The sequence below is a fragment of the Procambarus clarkii genome, chromosome 14 (genome assembly GCF_040958095.1).
Source record: "Procambarus clarkii isolate CNS0578487 chromosome 14, FALCON_Pclarkii_2.0, whole genome shotgun sequence".
In the NCBI taxonomy this organism is placed as follows: domain Eukaryota; kingdom Metazoa; phylum Arthropoda; class Malacostraca; order Decapoda; family Cambaridae; genus Procambarus; species Procambarus clarkii.
The window spans coordinates 6,764,033-6,787,718 of NC_091163.1; the positions used below are offsets into that span (position 1 = coordinate 6,764,033).

Consider the following 23,686-nt stretch of genomic DNA (forward strand, 5'->3'; position numbering starts at 1 on the left):
TAAAATTACTTTACTGTTAATTTTGCTGCTAATTGTATATGAACTTCAAGTTTCAGATGATATATATAAATTGAAGGTTGATAACATGTTACTGATACATTGTAATAATGTGAGGGGGAAGTCATTCAAAGCATTAACCTCTGAACTTTGCAGCTAAGCTATATAAAAGTACTGTACTACATCGAAATGCACGTGACTAAAAATTAGTTATTAAACAGGGACAAAAATCACATAAGAGGATTTTCCTAGGGGAGGTAATCACAAAGTGATTTGAAGCTATGCAAGTGTTAAGGATACTGGCTAGAATTGTCTCGGTTGGAAATTTTACACAAAGTATTCGGTTTGTACCTTACCTTGAGGTTACCTTGAGGTGCTTCCGGGGCTTAGCGTCCCCGCGGCCCGGTCGTCGACCAGGCCTCCTGGTTGCCGGACTGATCAACCAGGCTGTTGGACGCGGCTGCTCGCAGCCTGACGTACGAGTCACAGCCTGGTTGATCAGGTATCCTTTGGAGGTGCTTATCCAAAGAAGTAAGGAAGAAAATATTAATATTTTTCTTCCTAGATGCCAAGTGTTCTTGCCAATTGATAATTAATACCCAAGGACACGATGCTCATTGTTTGAAATTTTTCTTTTCAGGTGGGCCTTACCAGAGCAGATGGCTCAAGCAGGCTTCTTTCACCAACCAATAGCAGCAGACGATGACCGTGCAATGTGCTTCATATGTAGTGTCTGCCTTGTCTACTGGGAACCAACGGACGAGCCTTGGTCAGTGGCATTTTTCAACTAATTCAAATTATTGTTTATAGTGCTGCTGTTTGCTATTAAAATAATGTGCATACCATTTCTATGATGGCTTGGTTTAAGTTATTATAGCCTTTATTGGCTGTGGACTATATACAGCACTGTGCTACATAACCATCCTAGCTTAATGCTTTCTTTGGATAATTATTTACATATATGTACCCCCAGAATTTTTTTTTAAATGATGTGCATCACCATATAAAAATAATGGTTAGTGGAATTTTTTTAGAATATTTTGGATTGGATTGTACACTGAACTAACAGAGGACAGCCCATGCTCATAAACAAAGGCCGATGTCCATTCCATGCACCCGCCAAACTCCTTGTTTATGAATGAAAAGCGGTTTACACACGACTCACAACTGATGATGTCCGAACACTTCCGGAACAAATGCTTCTCTTGTCGACTTTTGTTCAAACCACAAAGCTGTGAATGCTTCACCCACGTACTACAGATAATCGCCAACAGAACCTAAACACCTAACCTGACCACTGCCTAAATATGCACAATATGCTAGTATATAACAATATTAATACAGTATATATATGAGAAAATTCCCATTTTGAATGAACATCATGTTAAAATTTATGAATGCATCTTTGGGGTCGACCCCTGGATGGAATGGACTTGGTCTGAGGACGGGCTGCAGAGGAACATGATAATAAATGTAGCAAATGGCACCAAGGTTTATGTCAGAATATGAATGATTTAATAACTTTGTTCCATAGGGATATCGAAGTACTGTGATTTAATAACTTTGTTCCATAGGGATATTGAAGTACTGTATCCCCCTTTTTAAAAAATAAAATTGGGCAATAAATTGTTTTTCTATATAAAATGTGTTCCTTTACTATTATATATAAGTAACTGTCAAAAATAGGTACCAAGCCAGGAAAACTATTAGGCAACTATTATAGATATATATTGTATATCCACTTCATGGTAGAGGTTTGCCTTTTTTATACTATTTAAAGGGTTTATTCATACCAACTTGAGGTAATGTTTGTTCTTTATTCCTTGTAGGTCGGAACATGAGCGCCACTCTCCGAACTGCCCATTTGTTAAAGGGGAATATACCAACAATGTGCCGCTCTCTGTTACATATGCCACCAGCCCAGCACTGACGCACAGTGAACGCACCGAGGAAGTGGCATTTATAAGTCACACTAATAGTCATCAGTTTATTGCTTCTGCAACGAAACATGGCAATATTGTTGTGTGGAATACAGCTAAGCAACTAAAGGTAAGATTTGTTCTAGGAAGCATAATACGATGAACATAATTATAAAGAATAGAAGAAAATTGTGTATTGTAAAATTGGATTGTGATAAGATACCTTTTGGGTTTGTTACATAGAAGACATGAATAACCTTAGAAGATTATTTGTCTCTGCCAGATGTTAGGTAAATAAAATTGTATTATGACCTTTCACATGAAACAAAATTTTTGATGCAATGAAACAGGCTTTTCTGGAAGGCTTTAGTAGCTCCTTGAGAAATTGATTCTGGTAACACAAGTGTCAATCACAACATTACCAGGCATCTCGGTGGCCTACTAAGCACAGGACCAGAATCTGGTGTGCTTGTAGAGGTGAGGGAAGCATGGGGGGTAGGGGGATCTGAGATCTGGCCAAAATTGAGTAAAATCACATAGCAAGTAGAGGAGAAACCCAGTGTTACCCATGCACTAGTGCCTAAAGTGCATGACAAGATGCCAGTGCTAGTTCACCAGGTGTCTGGCTTCGCCCAGCCCATCAGACTTTTATCTGGTGCCCTGTCGTCTGGCTGGTGCCTCCTTGTTACAGTTATTGTATTGTGTTTATGGTGGTGTTGTGTTCATGACTTGTACTCTTTTTGAGTGTATTTCCAAATAATTTTGTGTTATGGTTTTCAGTCGTCTACAGCTGTGGTTTCAGGGTTATCTTCTCTGGCATCCTGTTTAGTAAAGGTCATGTCTGAATAGTAATCTTCTCTGACCCAGGCGATTCCTCCCTATGATTGTCTTCATACACGTTTATGAGGTGGTATCTTGGGGGACATGATCACTAGGTGAGGTCTGTAGAAACGTCTGTATAGTTTAGTATGATGCTTGTGGTCCAGTTGTTTTGATGTGGATTCCAGCATTTCTGGCCAGGTAGTGCTTAGCAAGGGGGGTGTGGTGTCAGGTTTTTGTGAACATGGTATCGTAGCCTGTAAAGTCTACTTGAGTACTTGGTTATCCACTCAAGGGAGTATACATAGGTTTTGCTTTGTCTCTACTTTGAGTGGTTTTACTCAGTTTTGGGTTGATTTTAGATTCACGTGCTCTCCTCACACAATATGAGCATACCAGATCTTGGTGTTTGGTTGGCCTGAACAATAAGAGACCTGGTAGTTACTTGAATATCTGTGGCACCATTCAACCCAAACTAGTAATTTATAATACCAAGAGGTTAGCCCAGAAAAAAAATGTTGAATTGCGTACGGGCAGTCGAGAAAAAAATATTCTCGTTTCTTGAATGCTGAATTTGCTTGTACCGTTTAATATTGTGCATTAAGCAGACTTTGCTAATGATGCTTTATGTGTGTGTGCTCCACAAAGTGTGTCCACCTTGCAGGGTTGTCTTTCCTATATTAGTATCCTCTGTAACACGATCTATGAGTGCCATCCGTAACACTCGTCTGAGTACCCTCTGTAGTACTCGTCTACCGGCACCGTCTGTATTGCTCGTCTACCTTCAGCTTCTTTGACAATAATTTACCTATTTCACTTTTAAGCTCCAAATTTAAATGTAATGAGGCTAGTGCTGGGCCACTGAACCATGTTAGTTGATATCAGTATCCATTTGTGCAAGCCTGTAGCAAATTCTCCACTGACTAAGGCTTTCGGTGCATTTTCCATTAGTTTTAATTTAACCTTAATTTCATCATGTACATTGATGAGCATTAGAGGCGTTGAGCATATTCATCACCCATCCATTAATGCTATCTTCCTCACTTTAGGATAACATGGAGAACCAGCACCACTCAACTCTTGTGAATCATTCAGATTAGCATTTCTTCCACTTCATAGGCTATGAGCTGCTTCATGGCTTACAATGTTATTTGTCCAGACTAATATTACAGACACTGCTCTGCTACTAGCTGCTTTCTCGTATCATTTGCTTTCAACAATTTTCTCTTAACCACATTTAAGTTGTTGACCATTCTGCCTAGTTCTCTTGACTGAATCAACATAATAGCTCTGTTTACATTCAGGCTAATTTCAATAACTTTGTTTTGTATTGTCTTTGTATGACTATATGGCCATCTTGTTTTATTCACTAATAATAATAATAGTTAAATTTAATGTTGATATTACATATTAAAGTGTAGTGTTTTATCATTTTTGGGTATGATAATGACAGACTTAAGGAACACACAAGAAGTGTTAAGTCTGCAGACACAAACAATGTACTCTTCTGTCATGTTAGGAATTCTAATCATCCTATTGATTGGCCTTCCTCTAAAATAATCTTTCTTGCCTCTATACAGACGCAGTTGTATAGAGGCAAGAAACATCTTAACATCTTTTTGAATCGGCTCTGATACACAACATACCCAACATGAACCTGAGGAAGCAACAAAGCCAACCTAGCTTTGTTGCTGTTGACTCTTCCCTTTATCAGTATATACTCAAATGTTCTAAACGTTTGAACAAATGTGACCTAATATAAGCCTACCCTTCCTTTTATCTTTCTTCTTTTTCTTTTCGTTCTCTTGTTTTCTCTTACGATTCCTTTCTTTCCAATTATTACCCCTTTATTGCACCTTACCTTCTGTACCTATTGCCTTGCTTCTTCTTCCTCTAAGATTTCCTTCTCCTCACCTCTCTTGCCTATTTATTGCCTTTAACGCCTTCCTCTCATCATAATCGACTTGATAATGGTCCTGGACCGACCGAAACGTCATCACCTCTTCACTTTCTAGTGTGTGTGGTTTGGTCAACATTTTTGGGTATGTAATTGTAAATGCCTTGTAAAAATAATTATAAATTATCAGTATGCTAGCTATCAAGATACAGAATGTCTGAAAAGAATTGTGGTATTAAAAGATGCTCTCTCATTTTTCAGAAGGAGGTAAATTTTTCAATAGATCCCTCTGACTCTACAATATTAGATAAGCATTTTTCGGACACGATAGGGTATACGGATGTACCTCTGCAGCCACCTGCCCCCTGTGAAGCGTGGACATGGGGAGAGGAAGAACAGAATGGTTCAGCAAATAGTGAAAATGATGCCAGTCTTGCTAGAGCGGATTCTGAGTGTGATATGCATGCTGGCCTCCGTACTGAAACTGACGCTCCAAGCATCCAGTCACCAGGACCACCAACGCCGCCTGTTCCCCCTGCGTCATCCCCATCTCCACCTCCCCCTCCTCCTCCTCCCCCAACATCTCAGGTCGTAGAGTTACCCCTCGATGATATAGCAGCTGGTAAGTTCATTACAGTATTTGCTTATGTATGGATAAAGAATAATTTACACGTGTTGACCATGTGTCAGTGTTTTGTGGTAAAAGACGCTAATGTGTCTTGACCGTCCATAATCATCTTACTTAGCACGTTACATCATTCCAAGTTGTACCTTTCTTAAAAATAGCCATTGTATATGACATACATTTTATTTCCTTGTTTTAGTTTTGAATTATGTAGGATAATTAAAAGTCTTGTGGATGTGTGGTGAAACACCTGAAAGTAAAGGTAACTTAGTGACTGGAATTGAAAAGAAGAGTAGGATGCACCAGGGTGAATATAAAGATAATATAATTGTATTAGTTTAAATGTAAGGGATGTGTGATTAGCTAAATAAATGTGCAATTTTGTTTTGGGAGACATGTCATGGCAAAGGCAGAGCTGCCCAAGTATCAGGTAATGTCCAATAGATGATAACTTTGATGCATTTTGAATGATTAGATGCCAAATTGCTAACTGTGGTTGTATCAATGTAAAACATTGAGTGGGGCAAGTTAGTGCATTTAAAATCCTGGATAGGTGGTGATGCAGCTCATTTGATGTCTGAAGGTGATAGTGCAAACACTGATGTATGACTGCAGTTGTACCACAGCGGGTGTGGCATCAGAGCAGAATGCAGGTCTTGGCATAAATGCAGACGGTGAGTGTGGCGTGAATGTTATCAAGCATCCCCGGGGTTGCATTTGTTATCAAGCACTGTATCCCCATCATGGGTCCATTGTTAGATATTCCCAGCAATGGGTATGTTATTAGGTAAAACGTGTGGGTATGCTAATATGTTGTCCTAGCATGTGTATGCTATTAGTTATTCACAGTGTATGTATGGTATTAGATAACCCCAAGCGTGGGTATGCTGTTAGGATGGACATGGCTGGTCAGGGTCCATTCTGCTCGGCCTAATCGATGTTTTGTGTTCCAATGACACTTAAGATATCATACAATTGATATTCATAAACATTCATATATTCATGGCTGTCATGCATGATCTGTTATAAGTACACTTTGGTGTTTGCTTGTGGTCTCTAGGGAATTCATTTGTGAACATTTTGACACCAAATTTATAGTAATAACCAAACAAATAACAGAAAATATTCAACGATTGTAAACATTTTAAGCATCGCTGAGCGGGACCTGCCAAGCCAGCTATGTTTATGTTCGGGAGCATAATGTATTATGAATACACTCTTGTATTTGCATCTCTTCTCTGAACACTTAATTTAAAAATTAACACCAAATTTATAGTTATTACCCATCAACTTACTTTGAAAATGTAAAATTATTGTAAAAAATAATTTGCATCACTAAGCAGCCTGAGGAGCCTGAAACATGTATGGCCAGGAACATGCGGAGAGGCCAGACTGCCAGTGTGTTAAAAGGGGGGTCGAGCGTAATAAGTAATGACTCTCCCAAGTAATCAGTGAAAGGTGGTTGACTGGGTCCCTAAATTTCTTCGCAATGGATGTGAATTTCTAATTATAGTTTCTAAGACAAAGAAGGGGTGGAGGCAGGGGAGGATGTTTGAAGAGACGGAAGGTTAAAGAGAGAGGAGACAGGTGGATAGTGGGACAGAGTTGGAAGAGGGGAAAATACAAGAGAGAGAGAGAGAGAGATAGAGGGAAGATAGGTGGTGAGGTTGAGGAGAGAGGGAGGATAAAGAAGAAAAGGGAAAGGAGGAGAGGGAAGAGACCTGGGTGGGACCTCCAAATAGCATTTAATAAAATCTACATAGCTAGTTCAATCGTTAACTCGAATTCATTATGAATACCACTTGTTAATATATTTCATACTAATACATTCACAAATTCTTGTTTTTGTTTAAATATTTAAGGTGCAAACATTTTTGTTAACATCATCTTATTCCTCCCAAAATCAATAATTGATTATATTTTTGTTAATGTTGTTATATTGAATATTTTCCTTCTAAAAGTTAATTTTTCTTTTTCAGATGAACTGTTTGCACCCCCTCGACCGTCACACGATGTGAGAGTTTCCTCTCTCTGTGTTTTAGCAGATCCAATTGAAGTGTCCCAAAGACTAAAGGGTGCTACTGTGAATGTGTTATCTTCTGTTCGTTCTTGTCTAGTAGTTGGGGTGGGACTGAGGCGTTACGAACTTTTTGGCCCATCCAGCGGAGATCGTCAGGAAACTTGTGACGTTGGACTGGTTCAGGTGCTTAATAATGTGAATCAAGCTAGCCAAAGAGAAGCAGAGAGTTTGGACATTATGAAATTAGACTCTTCTAGGAGAGGATCCACAACAGAAGAGGAAAATGACATAGACTGTGTTGCTCTGGAGTTGGAGTCTGCCTCGTTGAGTGATCCTGCAGTTGTGTCTTCCTCTGCATCTGTTGGTCAGCAGAACTTTGTTCCATATTTGTTAGTGTACGACCTTAATGTTAATGCTCCACAACCAACAACCAGTAACAAAGTGGCTACAAAATCGGTAACCCAAGGACCTTATAAGAAATCTACTGTGAAGGTTGGAACATTTGGGCAGACTAATATAATTACTCATCCTAAGACTAAACACCTGTGGTCAGATCCACCATTACTGTTGCCTAATGATATTGAAATGTTTTTTTCTCCACCTAATATGTTTGTAAAGAATAAGGGAACTGCCCAGGTGGGATCAACCTCAGCATCAAAGTCAAAAGCCAAAGATAATCAGGTTACACCTGAGCCTCAATCAAAGAATGGTTTAAAAAAAGAACCCAAGTGCATCCAGTGCATTCCTCTTCCGCATAAGTTGAACAGTATAAAGCTACGATTGACAGTTAACCAAATAGTACCTACAACTTGTGGAGAGTACGTTGTTGTCACTCTGAGCAGAAGCGACGGCTCGGCGAGCAGCAGCTGTTCGGGGAGCGTACCCACGGACACCAGTGATGGCGCAGTGGGGGGAGTGAGGGAAGTGTTCGGGGCTATTATTGTGTACCGCGTGTGTCAGGGCAGTGAAGTGGTAGTGCTGCAGGAAGAGCCCGTCAACACTAAGCTTCTCACATCTTACGAATTTGTGCCCAAAAAGCTGTTGCTGCTACCACCAGAGGTTTGTACAATGTTGATCATTCTCTACCTTTTACATTTATTGCTGCAATAATATCTTCCAGACAATAGTTTTGTTGCTGCTGTTACTTGTGCTGTATGTTTACTTTCAAGCACCTTGTGAATCTAAGGGTAGGAGTAGAGGAGAGCCAAGGAGGGCAGATGTGTGTGTGTGTATTCACCTAGTTGTGTTTGCGGGGGTTGAGCTTTGCAAGGATGAAAGAATCTGCCCATTTTCTTCTGCCTCTGCTGGGGATCGAACCCTGAGAAACAATTGTGAATGAAGCTTAGTGCAAACAATTGAGAGGATATAAGTGATTTGTAGTTTGTCTTGCAACTTGGAGGGTAATGGTTTCGATTTGATTATATATTTCAACCCTATCTGATTTGGATAAATGACTCCTGTACCCCCCTCCCCACTCTCCTCCTATCCCACATCATAAAAATGGGTATGATGTGTCAAAATCATCAGACAAATATGCCAAATTCATTATAATTGTGTTCTCATATTTTTCCTACATTTTAATCTAATGATATATTGTTATTGGAATGAAGTCATATCTCAGGGATATCTTGCTTCCCTTCTAATCTCTCCATCTATATACTTACGTTATTCAGATGATGAGTCACAATAATGTGGCTGAAGATATAAAGACTAAACCATATGTCAGAAGATGAGACGACATTTCGGTCCATCCTGGACTATTATCAAGTCGATGATCTTGATAATGGTAGAGGAAGGACCGAAACGTCGTCGTCTCCTCATCTTCTGGTGTGTGGTTTAGTCTTTATACTTACTCTATATAAGGCTTGAACCTAATTTGCTGAAGTGATACTCCAATATTATGCCCACCTTACCAGTGATAAGGTCTAAGTACTGGAAGGTCATGGTTGACAACGTGAGCGTGTGTTTGGCTGGCAGCGTACACGCGTGTCTGGGTGACATGATGCACACATCGAATAGTGTGCATTTGGCTGACATCATGTAGGCATCTGTCTGACAGTGCATGCGTGTCCAGCTGACAGCCTGTTTGTGAACGAACAGTGGCTATTTGTGAATTTGGATTTGAATGGTCAAAATGTGTTTTTGTATTGGAGCTATTGAACAATACATAATCTAGTACTGCAGTTATCAAATAAGGCCATTATTTTTGTCACAGGGAAAATATTTGGGCTAGTACTTTGAACTTTGATAAATGCTAATTCTGACAATTTCTTTACAGTTTAGCGATAACGATTGTGGAATAAATGGGGTCGCAGCATGCATCACCATGGATGGTTCTCTAAGGCTTTTGTCTCTGTCAACCTTGGAATTCTTTCATGGTGTTGCACCACCCTCAAGCCGCCACTTTAACAATGTGGTCTACTGTAACAGTAAGTCAATGAGGGTTTTTATTTTACTTTAATACAGTGCAACCTATTAAATCTGATGTTATATTGTAAATTTTATAGACAAACAACATTTGTCTCACACTATCTAGGATACAAACTTGGGTCTCTCTTTTAAAAAGCAAGTGTGCAAACCACTATTCCCCAGGATGTGCTATGTATACCTATATGATGATGTGAGTGATTCTGTTTAGGCTTTTAAAGAATGTCTATGTTTGCCTGGTTTTGTTTGAGATGCTCATATTATTTCCTGTGTGTGTGTGTGTAATGCTAATGCTGGTATTATTTTCACACGCTGATCCTTCTCCCTACAGCTTGAACATGAGCGAATGGGTGATGATAATGAGTTGCTCCCTAGTTTGCTCCCTAGTCCATGGAAATGGTAGATGGGATAATTATGATGTGGATGTTGATTGATGATGATGAAAATCTTTGAAACATCCTAATACTCTTCATTTATATCATATTAGGACCCAATTCTTACCATGAAATGCACACTGTGATATAATGAGTTTTCCATCAGTACAGTTTATTTTAAGCCAACTGGTAACACGAGGGTTTTTTTTTGTCTGCAGCAGTAGAAAAGAAAGTCAATTTACATTCAGCAATGTTTTTGTGTGAGAATTAGTGACTATTCAATTGTTTACAGGCTTGGAACGACTGTGTGTGAGTTGTGACGACGGTAGAGTCAACTTGATCCAGCTGCGTAAAGAGACAGAAATGGGCAAGGAACCCGATACTACAGCCTCAAGCACAACTTCAGCTGCATCCGTGCCTTCTACTGCAGCTCCAGCACTGACGCGGGAGCCAGAGCTTACGCGTAAGACCTCTCAAATTTTGTAAAGGGGCATGTAATGCTTGCAAAATGTTTTGTGAAACCATCTGAGTGTGTATAGTTTCATTCTAGGCATGTTACAAAAATAACTGTGGACAATTACATGTATTGAAAAATCAAAATTTTTTATTTTAGGTTATGTTCTTATAATATTATACTGTTTCAGCTGGTGAACTGCTGGCAAATCAGGAACTGTCGCAGGAGGTTCTTGACAAGTGTGTAGAGCTGACTCAGTTTCAGACAGGATGCCCAAAGTGAGTTGCATTGTTAAGTTATTTTTACATTATGCATATATTATAATAATAAAATATATATATATATATATATATTTACTATATATGTATATTGAACATAAATATTCAACCACACTATGGTGGATATAAACATTTCATTCACATGGGCACTAGGAGACTTGAACCACTGACCCATGAGTGGGAGACAGAAGCACTATGCACCATACTATGAAGTCATAATAAAGATAGATTCCATAAAGTAGCTAACCACTGGCCAGCTAGAATTTTAGACTCCGTGTGTGTGTGTGTGTGTGTGTGTGTGTGTGTGTGTGTGTGTGTGTGTGTGTGTGTGTGTGTGTGTGTGTGTGTGTGTGTGTGTGTGTGTGTGTGTGTGTGTGTATACACACACACACACACACACACACACACACACACACACACACACACACACACACACACACACACACACACACACACACACACACACACACACACACACACACACACACACACACACACACACACACACACACACACACACACACACACACACACACACACACACACACACACACACACACACACACACACACACACACACACACACACACACACACAGAGGTAGTGTACACACAGGTAGTGTGCTTATACACACACAGGTAGTGTGTGCGTATACACACACAGGTAGTGTGTGTGTATACACACACAGGTAGTGTGTGAAATAGATGAAAAGTTGAGGTGCTTTAAGCACAATTTTTGAAGTGTAAACTTGAGAGGCTCACAACTCTTCTTCACCTTACAAGAAAACATGCAAAATATCACTGAAACATTAGTTACCTTACTTTGCGCTGATTTCAGGGCTCACCGTCCCCATGGCCTGGTTCCAGGCTCCTGGTCAGGGACCAGGAGCTTGTAGTGGAAGCTTTCAAGGGGAAATTTTATTTTTATACTCCTAGCTTTCTTAAAAATATTTATTTCATATCACAGATTTGTGGCAACTGTTCCACCTTGCTGGTCAGAAATCATCCAAGCACAAAAGCAGCGTCGTAACCCCCAGCACCTCCAACAGCATGCTGACGACATGGACACTACCCGCACCTGGCGGCTTGAGTCAGATAGGTAAAGACAAAGTCATTGGAATTGATTTAGGCGTCTTAAAAGAAATGTAAATTGTTTTCTTGTTGGGTTCTGGTTATTGTTTAACGTAGAAAACTTAGCATTTCAGGAAAGAAAAATGGCTGCACAGTGAAAGCCTTTGTTAAGAGAATTTAGTGCCTATGACTTGTGTATGGATATGAGATGGTGTAGTGGCGAGGGAGTAAATATGAGCATGAGTTAGAACAGCATGAGCAGTCTGAGAAGCATGCTAGGTACGAGTAGTTATGACTAAATTGAGTAAAGAGTGAAAGTATCAGGAGAAGATTTGTTGTGGGAAGGTCGAGGAGAGCATAGCAAGATGGTTTGGTTACTTTGAATGGAACGATGATGATAATCATGTGAAAACTGTGAATATTGAATAAATTTAGAGGTAGGAAAGGAAAGGTATAATAGAGACCAGATATGGCTAGTGTGAGAGAGCAAGGGGGCCAAGTGTGTGAACAACACATATTGTTGTACATAGTACTACTGAACATTTGAACAACACTTGGCAAATGGAAGGGAAGGAAGCCAGTTGGCAAGAGTTGGTGAAGAGTGGGTGAATGTGTAGGGGGAAAGGTTTGTGGCACTACATTTGGTGTGTGAAATATGGTGTGTGTGTGTGTGTTACAGTATGTATTTTAATGCTCAACACTTTACTGTACATTGATACCTTCCATCTCTATGTAAATTAGTAAGAGGGAAATATTATGAATGGTGGAGAACAACAGTCTTAGCAGATGGTGAGGAAAAGTCAGAAGATTAAGTGAAATAAGTTATTAATTATTAATAGTGTATAAAAGGACTACTTGAAGTTGGATCAACTATGGCAAGTTGCTCTGTAATAAGCTACTGGATGGTAGCTTATTATAAATGTGTTTCAAGAAAATTACCACCAATCATCAATCAATTGTAACTTCATTCATAGATGTTTGCTTTGAGTACATTTATAGTTGGGTTACTTTACTTAACTTTACAGTAAATTATTTATCGAAGGGGAAAGTCATAAAAGAAAAAAACATGAACTGCCTATAGATATAATCTGTATACTCAAGAATTAAATTTAGATTTAAAAGATACAGTTATCAGTGGTTTTAAAATTGTTGTAGGTTTCAAATTCAGAATAAGAAACTATATCCATAACTTATTCAAATCATTACAATAATGGTTGATACTTTCAACATGGTCCACTGTTTAGCCAATGGTAATTCAACTGAAAATAATTTTGTAGCACTTTCAGTGTTGGAATTATGTAAATGGATAAATTAGGCTTCATAAAATGAAGATTGTCATTACAATGCTTACTTTTTCAGTTCAACATTTGATGAGCACTTGTTTGAGTTGTTGCTGCCAGCTGGGGCAAGTGGGGTCGGCGCAGTGCAAGTTGGTCATGTTGATCTCAAGCTCAACTTCATCCCAGGCCCTCCTAACCCTTTACCAGTGTTACAGGTTGGTAATTACTGTTTGTACATACCTGTGTACATTGGGAGCGAGATGTCGCACTTGGGTACTACACATACCCCTAAGACTGGCCACAGAGCTCTGTTATCGTCACATTCCTCTCACTAAATCCTGAATATGAATTCATTTCCACAAGGTTATATGTATTGCAAAGGAGCATGGGGTCATTTCATGATGTGTACATGCATGAAACAATAGGGGGGAGTGCTGTGGCTGTCTGCCCCATACTGTGAGCATCATATCTAATAGTGTGTTCACTGATACCTGATTGTTGTACATAGTCTTCATCATAGTTAGCATCATCTATGGCACCAAGCAAAATTATTGCTGTTATTGCATTCATCATTATTACGTGGTGCTGTGGTTCCTAGCTGCACAATGGTGCTGTGAGCTTCTGCCGAATGTGCCAGCCTTGGTTGCGCTCCCTGTACTGAGGCTCTCGCAGCCAGGAGAGATGCAGATGGGTTAATTTTTAGCATCTGTTTACTGTCCTGAAGAACAGGATGTGAGCCCAGTGTACCCAAAGCAGTTTTAAATCTTAAGCTATTCCTTAAAACAACCCTGGTTGTGGTGTGCACCATTGATGAACCACCCCTTTTGTGATGTGCAGTTGAAGGGTTAAATGAGGTGGTGGTTGATGTCAAAACCATTATCAATTTCAAACCATCGCACAGCAAAGATTGTAGGGAAGACGGGACACCATGAGCATAGCTCTCATTCTGTAACTACACTTAAGTAATCACCCACAAAATAATTCATAAATTGTGTATGCCTCATAGTGTGTTTTATGCAAGGAATGAGTTCTGTTTAGATTTATAAAATCAGGTATATCTTATGTACTGTTCAAGTGTCCTACTGAACATTTGACGGGTCTGGGTAATAAATTACCATGTCGGGAATACATGTCCTTGGGAGCTATATTATAATCTTGTGCAGAGCCGAGTTGATCCAGTCAATGTTCCTGTTTTGAGGAATGCACAATCTGCACTGAATAGAGTATGTATTTCTATTCAGTATTTGTTCCCGACTCATGTTGACAAGAATTTTTTTCCGAATGTTTGGAGTAATTTTTTGTATTCAAAGTACTGTAATGAATAGAAAATAAATGAGTTTCATAATGTTGCAAAACAAGAAGTGTACAGTATTTTGAAATGTTGTGGTGGTGACTTTGGGTGATGTGACCATTTTGAACAGAGGCAAACTACCAATATGTTGGCTGTAGGTAGTTATGTTTGAAGGAACATTGTGTTATATTGTCAGCTGTAACTCCTGGTGTTTTGTTTTCCGGGTGGGATAGGAGGTGGAAAAGGAGGTGGGTAATGTGTGTCTTGTATTTGTGCAAATGTAGTAATCAAGTAGCAGTGAGAAGTGGGGCCCTGGACTTTGAATACCCTGCATAAATGTTAGGTAGCTACAGACATCTTTCATTAACAGGCTTCCAGCAAGTTTTTTCTTAGTAGTTTAATAAGTCCAAAAATATTCTCTGTGAACAGGCCATGTACCCTTGTTAGTCACCGTATTATTGCTGTTTGCGATTTGATCATAGTGAGGATATTATTGCTTCGGTTATCTGAAGAAGTTTGTTTATACTTGCAGGTAACCTTGTTGCGTCAAAATTTAGCTACGCCTCGTCGTCAGACTGGGCATCAAGGAAGTAGTGCATCTTCCAGCACTGGTGGTAGTGCTTCTCCTTCACATGCTCACACTCCATCCACATCAAGCATCCCACATGATGTCTTAGGTAAGACTTGGCTGTAATCTTGTTCTGTAAAATTCATATTCTCTTTCATTTTAATATATTTTTTTTAAGAGGTTTTTCCCTTATGTGTGTGATGTCTCATGGTACCCTCCTGCTCTTGTGGGAGGACATCATATGGCCACAAGAGTCTGTGTGGACAAGATATGGCCACTGATCCATCATTACATTGTCACATGAGAAGCAGGTACTCCAGCTTCTCCACACCACTGTCAAACCAACTTGTGGCATAGATGAGCCTATTGAAATACTTTCTTTTAACTATTGAAAGAATTTTTGTTAAAGTAAGGCAGTGTAATGGTGTCACGGCCCCACAAGGGCCGTGACAAGGATTCGAACCTGCGTCCAAGAGCATCCCAGACGCTGCCTTAATCTTAACCTTAATGTTAAGCTGCCTTGTGTAATGAAGTAAGGGCAAAGAGGGAGAATGGCCTATTGACATAGCTCTAGTGCATGTGGGGAGTTGTGTAAAACCCTGGTTTGTGCCTCGGAGAGGCTGCAGGATCCAGTAAGTTCAGTAGAACTTCGGTTTCAACTCCTTTTGACCATGTCGTAGCTCAGTCAATTAAGGCAGCGTCTGGGATGCTGCTCTCGGACGCAGGTTCGAATCCTTGTCACGGCCCTTGTGGATTTGTTCACTTGATGCATCACGCAATTGTGATTTCTGCGTGCAGTGTAATGAATCATTATTGATTGACAATAATACTTAAGTCTTGGAATTATAGTTTTTTATTATAAGGAATTACATGCAGGTAGTTACTCATTGGTCCACTAAGTTGTCTTGAAAGTACCTAAAATATATTCATGAAGTGGCATCTTGAATCATAGTTTCAAATTGGCAAATTAGGTAATTTGGATGCTGGTAATGTTAGTTTGTAGGTTGTTGCTTCACTTGGGGATGTGGGTGTTTGCTTTGGATCTTCATTGTCATCCAGTGTGTGTACATAAACAAAATTAAGGGTCACAGTTTTAACATTTATAAGCTGTATGCCTTTATATAATTTCTTGGTGGGATAGCTGGCTAGTCATCATTTCATTTCTCCCCTCTAGAATTGATTTTTGTAATTGAGTGTAAGTTAATTTACCAAGCTTTTAAAAATGACTTCAGTTCTTATTGAATTGAGCATCTAGGCTACTGTTTTCACTTCCAGCAGAAGTTCTAGCTAGTCCCTATTTGAGCTACATTGTTCTCCCTGTTAAGGCAACGATTGAGTTTAAACTCTGCTTATTGACAATAAAAAAATATTTAGGTTAATTAACTGAAATTTTTGGTTAAGGTACTTCTTACACACTGAGCTCTAGAATCTCCCCTCGGACGACCGGGGAGCCGGTCGGCCGAGCGGACAGCACACTGGACTTGTGATCCTGTGGTCCCGGGTTCGATCCTGGGCGCCGGCGAGAAACAATGGGCAGAGTTTCTTTCACCCTATGCCCCTATTACCTAGCAGTAAAATAGGTACCTGGGTGTTAGTCAGCTGTCACAGGCTGCTTCCTGGGCATGGAGGCCTGGTCGAGGACCGGGCCGCGGGGACACTAAAGCCCCGAAATCATCTCAAGATAACCTAAAGATAGAATGGTTTCCAGAGATATATGGTACTCTACAGACTGGTCAGGCCTCCTGCTATTGGACAGAAATCGTTTGCTGAACGAACCTGTTCTTATATAAATACTGAGTGAGAGTTGTTGAACTGGTTGTTCGTATCTAGAGTTTATGGTCCTGATGGTCACTTTGGAATAATAAGTGTTGTTCTTTTGTATGTTGTCATACGTACTGTAAGATATTACATCATATTCGTTCCTTTTTTTCATGGAGGATGTGTTAGAGATATATTGATGTGGACGCTTTGACACAGTGAGGTTCTCCAAAGCCTTCTTCAGGGAGCCTCTTTCAATTTTGTATTATACGTAAACTTTTGTGTTCAGGGGACAAATCCAGAACCTTTGTGGAGATTGTTATTAGCTACACAGCCTTATATTCCCTTACCATTTTGGGTCTGGGCAACCCCTTACATTCTGGGTTGTCTCATAGTAGTTGGTTAGAAAGTAGATATAATGATGATGATAATGTTTCATTGCAGATGACTGTCCTGAAAACCCAGTGTTGACGAAGGAGTTCCAGTGTACACACAATGCAGAAATACTGTGTGGCCCAGTGACAGTCAACCGCTGCATTGACTTATCAGGCCAGGGAGCAAACATCACTCTCACCTCACCAAGTCTACTAGCATGTCGCAGCAGAACTTATCTTGTACATATAAAGGCTTTGCCATTGAAGCTGCCCCAACAACAGTCACAGCAGCAACAGTCACAACAGCAGTCACAACAGCAGCAGCAGCATGTATGCATAATATTAGTTTTTTTATGGCATTAGCTCACGAGGTTAGAGTCTTGACATGAAATACATACTCTAAATATAACATTTGGACTTAGATTCCTTGCTATATAAGGTGCCCCACACTGAAGTGCTAATGATCTACGGCTTAAAACATCTTCCAATTTGTGTTGCTTTGTTATTATGAACTTTATTGGTCCTATTTGTTGCAATTCATTACTCCTTCAATTCATTAAGTTCTGATAATTTATTCAATACATTTATCTGGTTATCCATTATGAAAGTGTAAAAAGTTACAAATACAGAGCACCACTTGGTTTCCGAACCCCTTGGGGACGAGACCCGTCGGTTAACATGTAAGTTCGTATACGAGAAATAGAGGGGAAAAAATAAACTAGAAATGTAAAAATAAATTTTTCCGAAAAAATTCACGAAAAAAACTCTAGGGGAAAAAATCGACAGATTCATAGCGTAAATGCGACTGTGTTTTGTTTGTACTCACCAATAAGTGAAGTCCTGATCCGCTTTATAAAAGTCCTTAATTGTTCCTAACTGATTATTAAGACGTCTAGCAAACATCCTCTGGATGTTTCCTGCCAGCCTGCAGGCACATCCTGCCTAAAATATACGATGCTGTACTGTACATTTAAGAAACAAATCTGGGTCACAGGTCTGTGGAGTGTGGTTAGGCTTACGGAGTCAGCCGGTCCCTCCCCCACCACCGATACACCTCCCCCTCTCCCCCCACCCCAAACCCATACACACACACACACACACTCAAAGGTCACGTGGTTCATGGTTCACTTCAACACCCATATATCGCTTCCTGCCTGCCTGCCTCCTTCCCAGCCTGCAAACCTGCCTGCCTGCCTCCTTCCCAGCCTGCAAACCTGCCTGCCTGCCTGCCTCCTTCCCAGCCTGCAAGCCTGCCTGCCTGCCTGCCTCCTTCCCAGCCTGCAAGCCTGCCTGCCTGCCTGCCTCCTTCCCAGCCTGCAAGCCTGCCTGCCTGCCTGCCTGCCTGCCTGCCTGCAAGCCTGCCTGCCTCCTTCCCAGCCTGCAAGCCTGCCTGCCTGCCTCCTTCCCAGCCTGCAAACCTGCCTGCCTGCCTGCCTCCTTCCCAGCCTGCAAGCATCCCTGCCTGCCTGCCTCCTTCCCAGCCTGCAAGCCTGCCTGCCTGCCTGCCTCCTTCCCAGCCTGCAAGCCTGCCTGCCTCCATCCCAGCCTGCAAGCCTGCCTGCCTGCCTGCCTCCTTCCCAGCCTGCAAGCCTGCCTGCCTGCCTGCCTCCTTCCCAGCCTGCAAGCCTGCCTGCCTCCTTCCCAGCCTGCAAGCCTGTCTGGCTGCCTGCCTCCTTTCCAGCCTGCAAGCCTGCCTGCCTGCCTGCCTCCTTCCCAGCCTGCAAGCCTGCCTGCCTGCTTGCCTCCTTCCCAGCCTGCAAGCCTGCCTGCCTGCTTGCATCCTTCCCAGCCTGCAAGCCTGCCTGCCTCCTTCCCAGCCTGCAAGCCTGCCTGCCTGCCTCCTTCCCAGCCTGCAAGCCTGCCTGCCTGCCTGCCTCCTTCCCAGCCTGCAAGCCTGCCTGCCTGCCTGCCTCCTTCCCAGCCTGCAAGCCTGCCTGCCTGCCTGCCTCCTTCCCAGCCTGCAAGCCTGCCTGCCTCCTTCCCAGCCTGCAAGCCTGCCTGCCTGCCTGCCTCCTTCCCAGCCTGCAAGCCTGCCTGCCTGCCTGCCTCCTTCCCAGCCTGCAAGCCTGCCTGCCTGCCTGCCTCCTTCCCAGCCTGCAAGCCTGCCTGCCTGCCTGCCTCCTTCCCAGCCTGCCAGCCTGCTTCCTTTCCAGCCAGCCTGCCTCCCTCCCTGCCATCATGCTAACGGGTAGTGTGTGTTAGGCTTATCTTCGGGAATGAGCCGGTCTCACCCCCACCACCAACAAACCACCCGCCCCCCTACATCCCATCTCTCAAGGTCACGCGGTTCAACCGCGTGACTACCACTCACTCCCTGCTGCGCCTGCCTGCCTGCCTGCCTGCCTGCCTGTGCCTGCCTGCCTGCCTGCCTGCCTGTGCCTGCCAGCCTGCCTTTCCCTCCCTAATTCTCACTACTTCCATCCCTTCCTGCCTACCTCCTAGCATCTCTCCCTACCTCCCCCTCCCTCTTAGCATCTCTCCCTACCTCCTAACATCTCTCCCTACCTCCCCCTCCCTCCTAGCATCTCTCTCTCCCCCTTTGTCACTGATTCTCCCCCCCTCCTCATTCATACTGCCTCCCACCTAAGTTGCATCGTTCATCCACCCACCAGTCGGCCATCACTGATGCAATGCGTGCATTTGGAGCCAACATGGTGCACAGATGTTTCTTGATTGTGCAGATATGTAAAACAAAAGCACAGAATGAACATTCCAGCCTTATGGCAATTCAAAATAATAGGAATAATAGGCCGTGAATCTGTGAAGTCACAGTGGGCAAACTGGACCATCTCCCACCCACCACAACAAGCCGGCGTGACGCTTGGCGGACCCCTTCCTACCCGAACTTTGTTCGGGTAGCATGACTCCCCAACCCCAATCGGGAAACTGGAAGTTTCGGATAACTAAAGTTCGGAAACCAAGTGGTGCTCTGTATATTGGACAAATTATATACATTTTGTCAGGTATGTCAAGTATATTCTAATTTTTATTTTTTATTTTTATTTTTTATTTTTAGGACCTTCAAAAGAACAGTGACCTTGATCTGGTGACTCAATACATGCCTCCCCAATCATCCACGTTCCTGGACCGTTTGGCGGCTTCCTCCAATAAACGGGTGGACTTGGTTCGAGGATGTGATATTATTCAGGAGCTCTCCATCACAGTCAGATGTTGTTTGAAGACCACCATTTCTCATGAGAGGTGAGTTTGCATTTTATAAAGTTTACCCCACTCTAGTTTTGGTGAATATTTCAGTAAGATACAGAGAAAGATGTATGGGAGGAGCAGTAGGAAAGGTAAACTGAGGAAGTAAAAAAGATATAAATTGAAAGAAATACATTGATGTATTACAAGGCACTACAATCCAGTTTGTAAATGCAATACTATACTTACCGAGATTTTTACTGAAATGTGTAGTCGAATGATGTTATCGTGCATGTCAGTAAATCAGTCACTCGAGGACGGTAGTTGGTCTGGTAGTTAGATTACCCTTCTTTAAGGCTCATGGTGAAATTACCAATCCTGTGCTTTGTGGAATGTGATTCTCTGAACTTTCTAGGTGAAGTGATGACGTATCTGCATTAAGGTTAGTCCTGGGTGGCGTAATAGTGACGCTCACCCTGTGCCTCATCAGCGATTTGCTCCGAGTTTGAGTCTAGGGAAAAGTAGCATGGTAAGGCTTACCATGAACAATGGAAAGGGAAAGCTCACAGAATGTTAACAGGAGTTAGAAGTTGTCTCCTCCTATTCTCACCTACGTATAAAAAAAATAAATAAAATAATACCGGTTTGTGTTCAGTATGGCTTGTCAGTGCATCTCATGGCTGACAAAGCTGATGCTAATCATGAGTTTTTGCTAGGGTATATGCTCATGGCAAAATTACTAATCCTGCATGCATTTTGTGAAGGGTTATTCTTCTTTGAATTCTATTTGGTAGGTAGGAGCAAGAAATGATGTGGTATTCTTGTTGTCAGAGATAGTTTTAAGGTTTGATATTAGTTTGTACCAAACATTTCTCTGGAGGGTTGAGTGTGTGATACTTTCGTCCTTTTTGGCAGGGTCCTTGCTCCTGGTGTTCCGAATCTCTCTTAGATGCCTAGTGAGATATTGGCCCTGGGGGAAGTACCAGAAAGACGAGTTTCATTTCACGCAATGCTCTATTTAAGAAAATATTACAATTAAGCTTTTTTCATTATAGGCAACAGAGAATGTCATTGGTTGAAAGTGAAACCTTCCACAAGAGTCTTCTTGAAGCAATTATTGGCGACACTTCGTCTGATCACGTTCGTCACAGAGCTTTAGACATGTTACTCTGGGTTACTTCAATACATACAGCTGCTGGTAAGATTGTATTTACATGAATATGCTGCTTTATATTTTTACTTGACTTGTTCTTTCATTTGAAGATAAAAGAAATATTATTTGCAGCATGTAAGATTTCAAATAGTGTGTTGGCAGTAAGTGAGATTTTTGTTTTCAGTTGATGACAACACCATCAGCGTGGGAATTATCACAATGCTTCAGCTCCACCTCTCTGGACTGGTGCGTTCATGTCTCCTGCTTGGGGACCGAAGTATTGCCCACAAAACATCCAAAATAATAGTCACTGCTTTGGAGTAAGTTAACTAATGACTAGTGTGTGTGTATGGTGGGTAATTATTTGCTTTCTCAAATTCTCATATTTAGGGAACACTTAGCAGAATGATTAATTGGAAACTGGCAATTTTTTGTTAACTTGAAAGTTTGAAATGTTTAAAAACAAATAATTTTGTTTCAGGGGTTCCCGTGTTGTTGAGGGCGGCACAGTGTTTGGTTGGGCCGTGTTGGAGGCTCTGTTGGAGTGGCTGGATCATGTCCTTACCTGCCAGAGTGCCGGTGCTCTTCATTGGTTTTTTACCCTTCTTAACCATGTCAAATGGTGCAACCCTTGGGGAACTTCTCGCAAGGTAAGCTGCTGTTTCCAGTTTTATGTTGGCATAATGTATCATGCATAATGTCACAATTTTATACAATGACGATTACCGAATTTGAAGAGACGCCTGTGACGATACCGATACTCCAATAAATATTATAAGACTGATGATTTCATTCAGATGTATACATTTTCAATTGTCTTGTATCTTCAATGTAGATAACTTGGGTGTTGCTCTTGTAATGGCATCTGGAATGTTTTATCAGTAATTTGGAGTGAGTGGCAAATTGAAGGGATGGTTATCCTGGTGTAGATTTTGTTTATTTTTTAATGTTTTTATATTGGTCTTTATAGCACATCGGGGAAGATTGGAGAGTATATTTTGAGGATTAATAATTGCATGTTCGGTGATGCTAATTCAGTAAATGTCTATTTTTAATGTATCTTGGGACTGAGAAGTATAAGTGGAGCTCAGTATAGTATGTTAATAAAGGTATAATGAAATTAAGTGGAAATATCCATTATTGCTAAACCTCCAGGTGGCAGAGGAATATATCAAGAAGCAAAAGTTAGTATGTATGGAGGGATTAATGGTGCACGAATCAAGTAGCTAGGCGGCGATGGAACAGAGCTCCTGTTGCTCCACAAAGAGGGCAGCAAATGGGGCAAAACTTTATTACTTGTGGAAATCAAAGAACAAAATAATTTTGTAAATTGAAACATTTGTGTAAACTATATTAAAATAACAGTGCTAAGTATACAAAGGAAAAGCCGATTGTTCTGAAGAAGTTCAAATGAGAACAATTGGCAAAGGCTTAATTGTATATCAAATATATTGTCCAATTAGCTCACTTGCAATGATTCCACCCTTGGCAGGTTACTCAACTGTTAACCATGATCTCAGAAGCTCTGAGCAAGAAAGTGGACCCACTACATGCAGTATTACAAACTAGGTTTAACCTCTATGGGACACCGTTTGAACGAGAGCTCTTTGACACGGACCCTCCACTACTTGCAAAACAGACAGTAAGTTTCTAGTATCTTTATCTTTCATTTTTTTTACCCTGTTAATTAATTTTCTATAACATTTTTATTTTAGAAATGTGGAGACCCCTCTGCCCACTATGCTGGTACAAAAATAGCCTTGTATTACCTGCATTATAGAGTAGGGTAGTTACCCCTCTTCTCAAAATTTATTCTCATAAGATATCGGTAAACTTGGCTCTCGGGTCCACATCTGCTCATCCTGACCTTCCTTAGTCTCTAATGCATCCTATTCTCATCTTAGCCCAACATTCCACATTCTGACATAAATATAGCATTCCAGAACTAACAGCACCTATTAACCTATCCCTTCCCCCCCACCCTGCCCTTTTAGATTTTAAACTAACTCATAAACTATGCAAACTCAACATACTCGACTCTAACTTATGCATACCTTACACATGCAGGTGTAAATCTGTTCCTATTGAACATGCATGAGCACAACAAAGCCTTTCTTACCTAAGGGATACCATCCTGACCTGACTTACACATAGCCATCCAGGTTCCTATTATCTCTGTTTCATAATGCTCTCCCTCTTTGTACTGAGTACAAGGCATTATTGCTTGTTGTGAATTTA

The 23,686-nt window shown here is 41.3% G+C and overlaps 1 protein-coding gene across 14 annotated transcripts in view; it reads left to right on the forward strand.

Annotated features, from left to right (window-relative positions):
- Positions 1-23,686, forward strand: part of Bruce (BIR repeat containing ubiquitin-conjugating enzyme) — a 105,878-nt gene that overhangs the window by 11,119 nt on the left and 71,073 nt on the right. For all 14 annotated transcript variants that reach the window (XM_069324304.1, XM_069324293.1, XM_069324297.1 and 11 more), the window contains exons 5-20: positions 638-766; positions 1,827-2,046; positions 4,894-5,254; positions 7,237-8,336; positions 9,556-9,706; positions 10,371-10,541; positions 10,723-10,810; positions 11,777-11,908; positions 13,240-13,375; positions 14,984-15,128; positions 17,222-17,481; positions 20,168-20,352; positions 21,351-21,493; positions 21,633-21,768; positions 21,930-22,098; positions 22,941-23,090. In XM_069324304.1, coding sequence (XP_069180405.1) covers positions 638-766; positions 1,827-2,046; positions 4,894-5,254; positions 7,237-8,336; positions 9,556-9,706; positions 10,371-10,541; positions 10,723-10,810; positions 11,777-11,908; positions 13,240-13,375; positions 14,984-15,128; positions 17,222-17,481; positions 20,168-20,352; positions 21,351-21,493; positions 21,633-21,768; positions 21,930-22,098; positions 22,941-23,090 — 3,676 coding nt within the window. The remainder of the gene's footprint in view (positions 1-637; positions 767-1,826; positions 2,047-4,893; positions 5,255-7,236; positions 8,337-9,555; positions 9,707-10,370; positions 10,542-10,722; positions 10,811-11,776; positions 11,909-13,239; positions 13,376-14,983; positions 15,129-17,221; positions 17,482-20,167; positions 20,353-21,350; positions 21,494-21,632; positions 21,769-21,929; positions 22,099-22,940; positions 23,091-23,686) is intronic.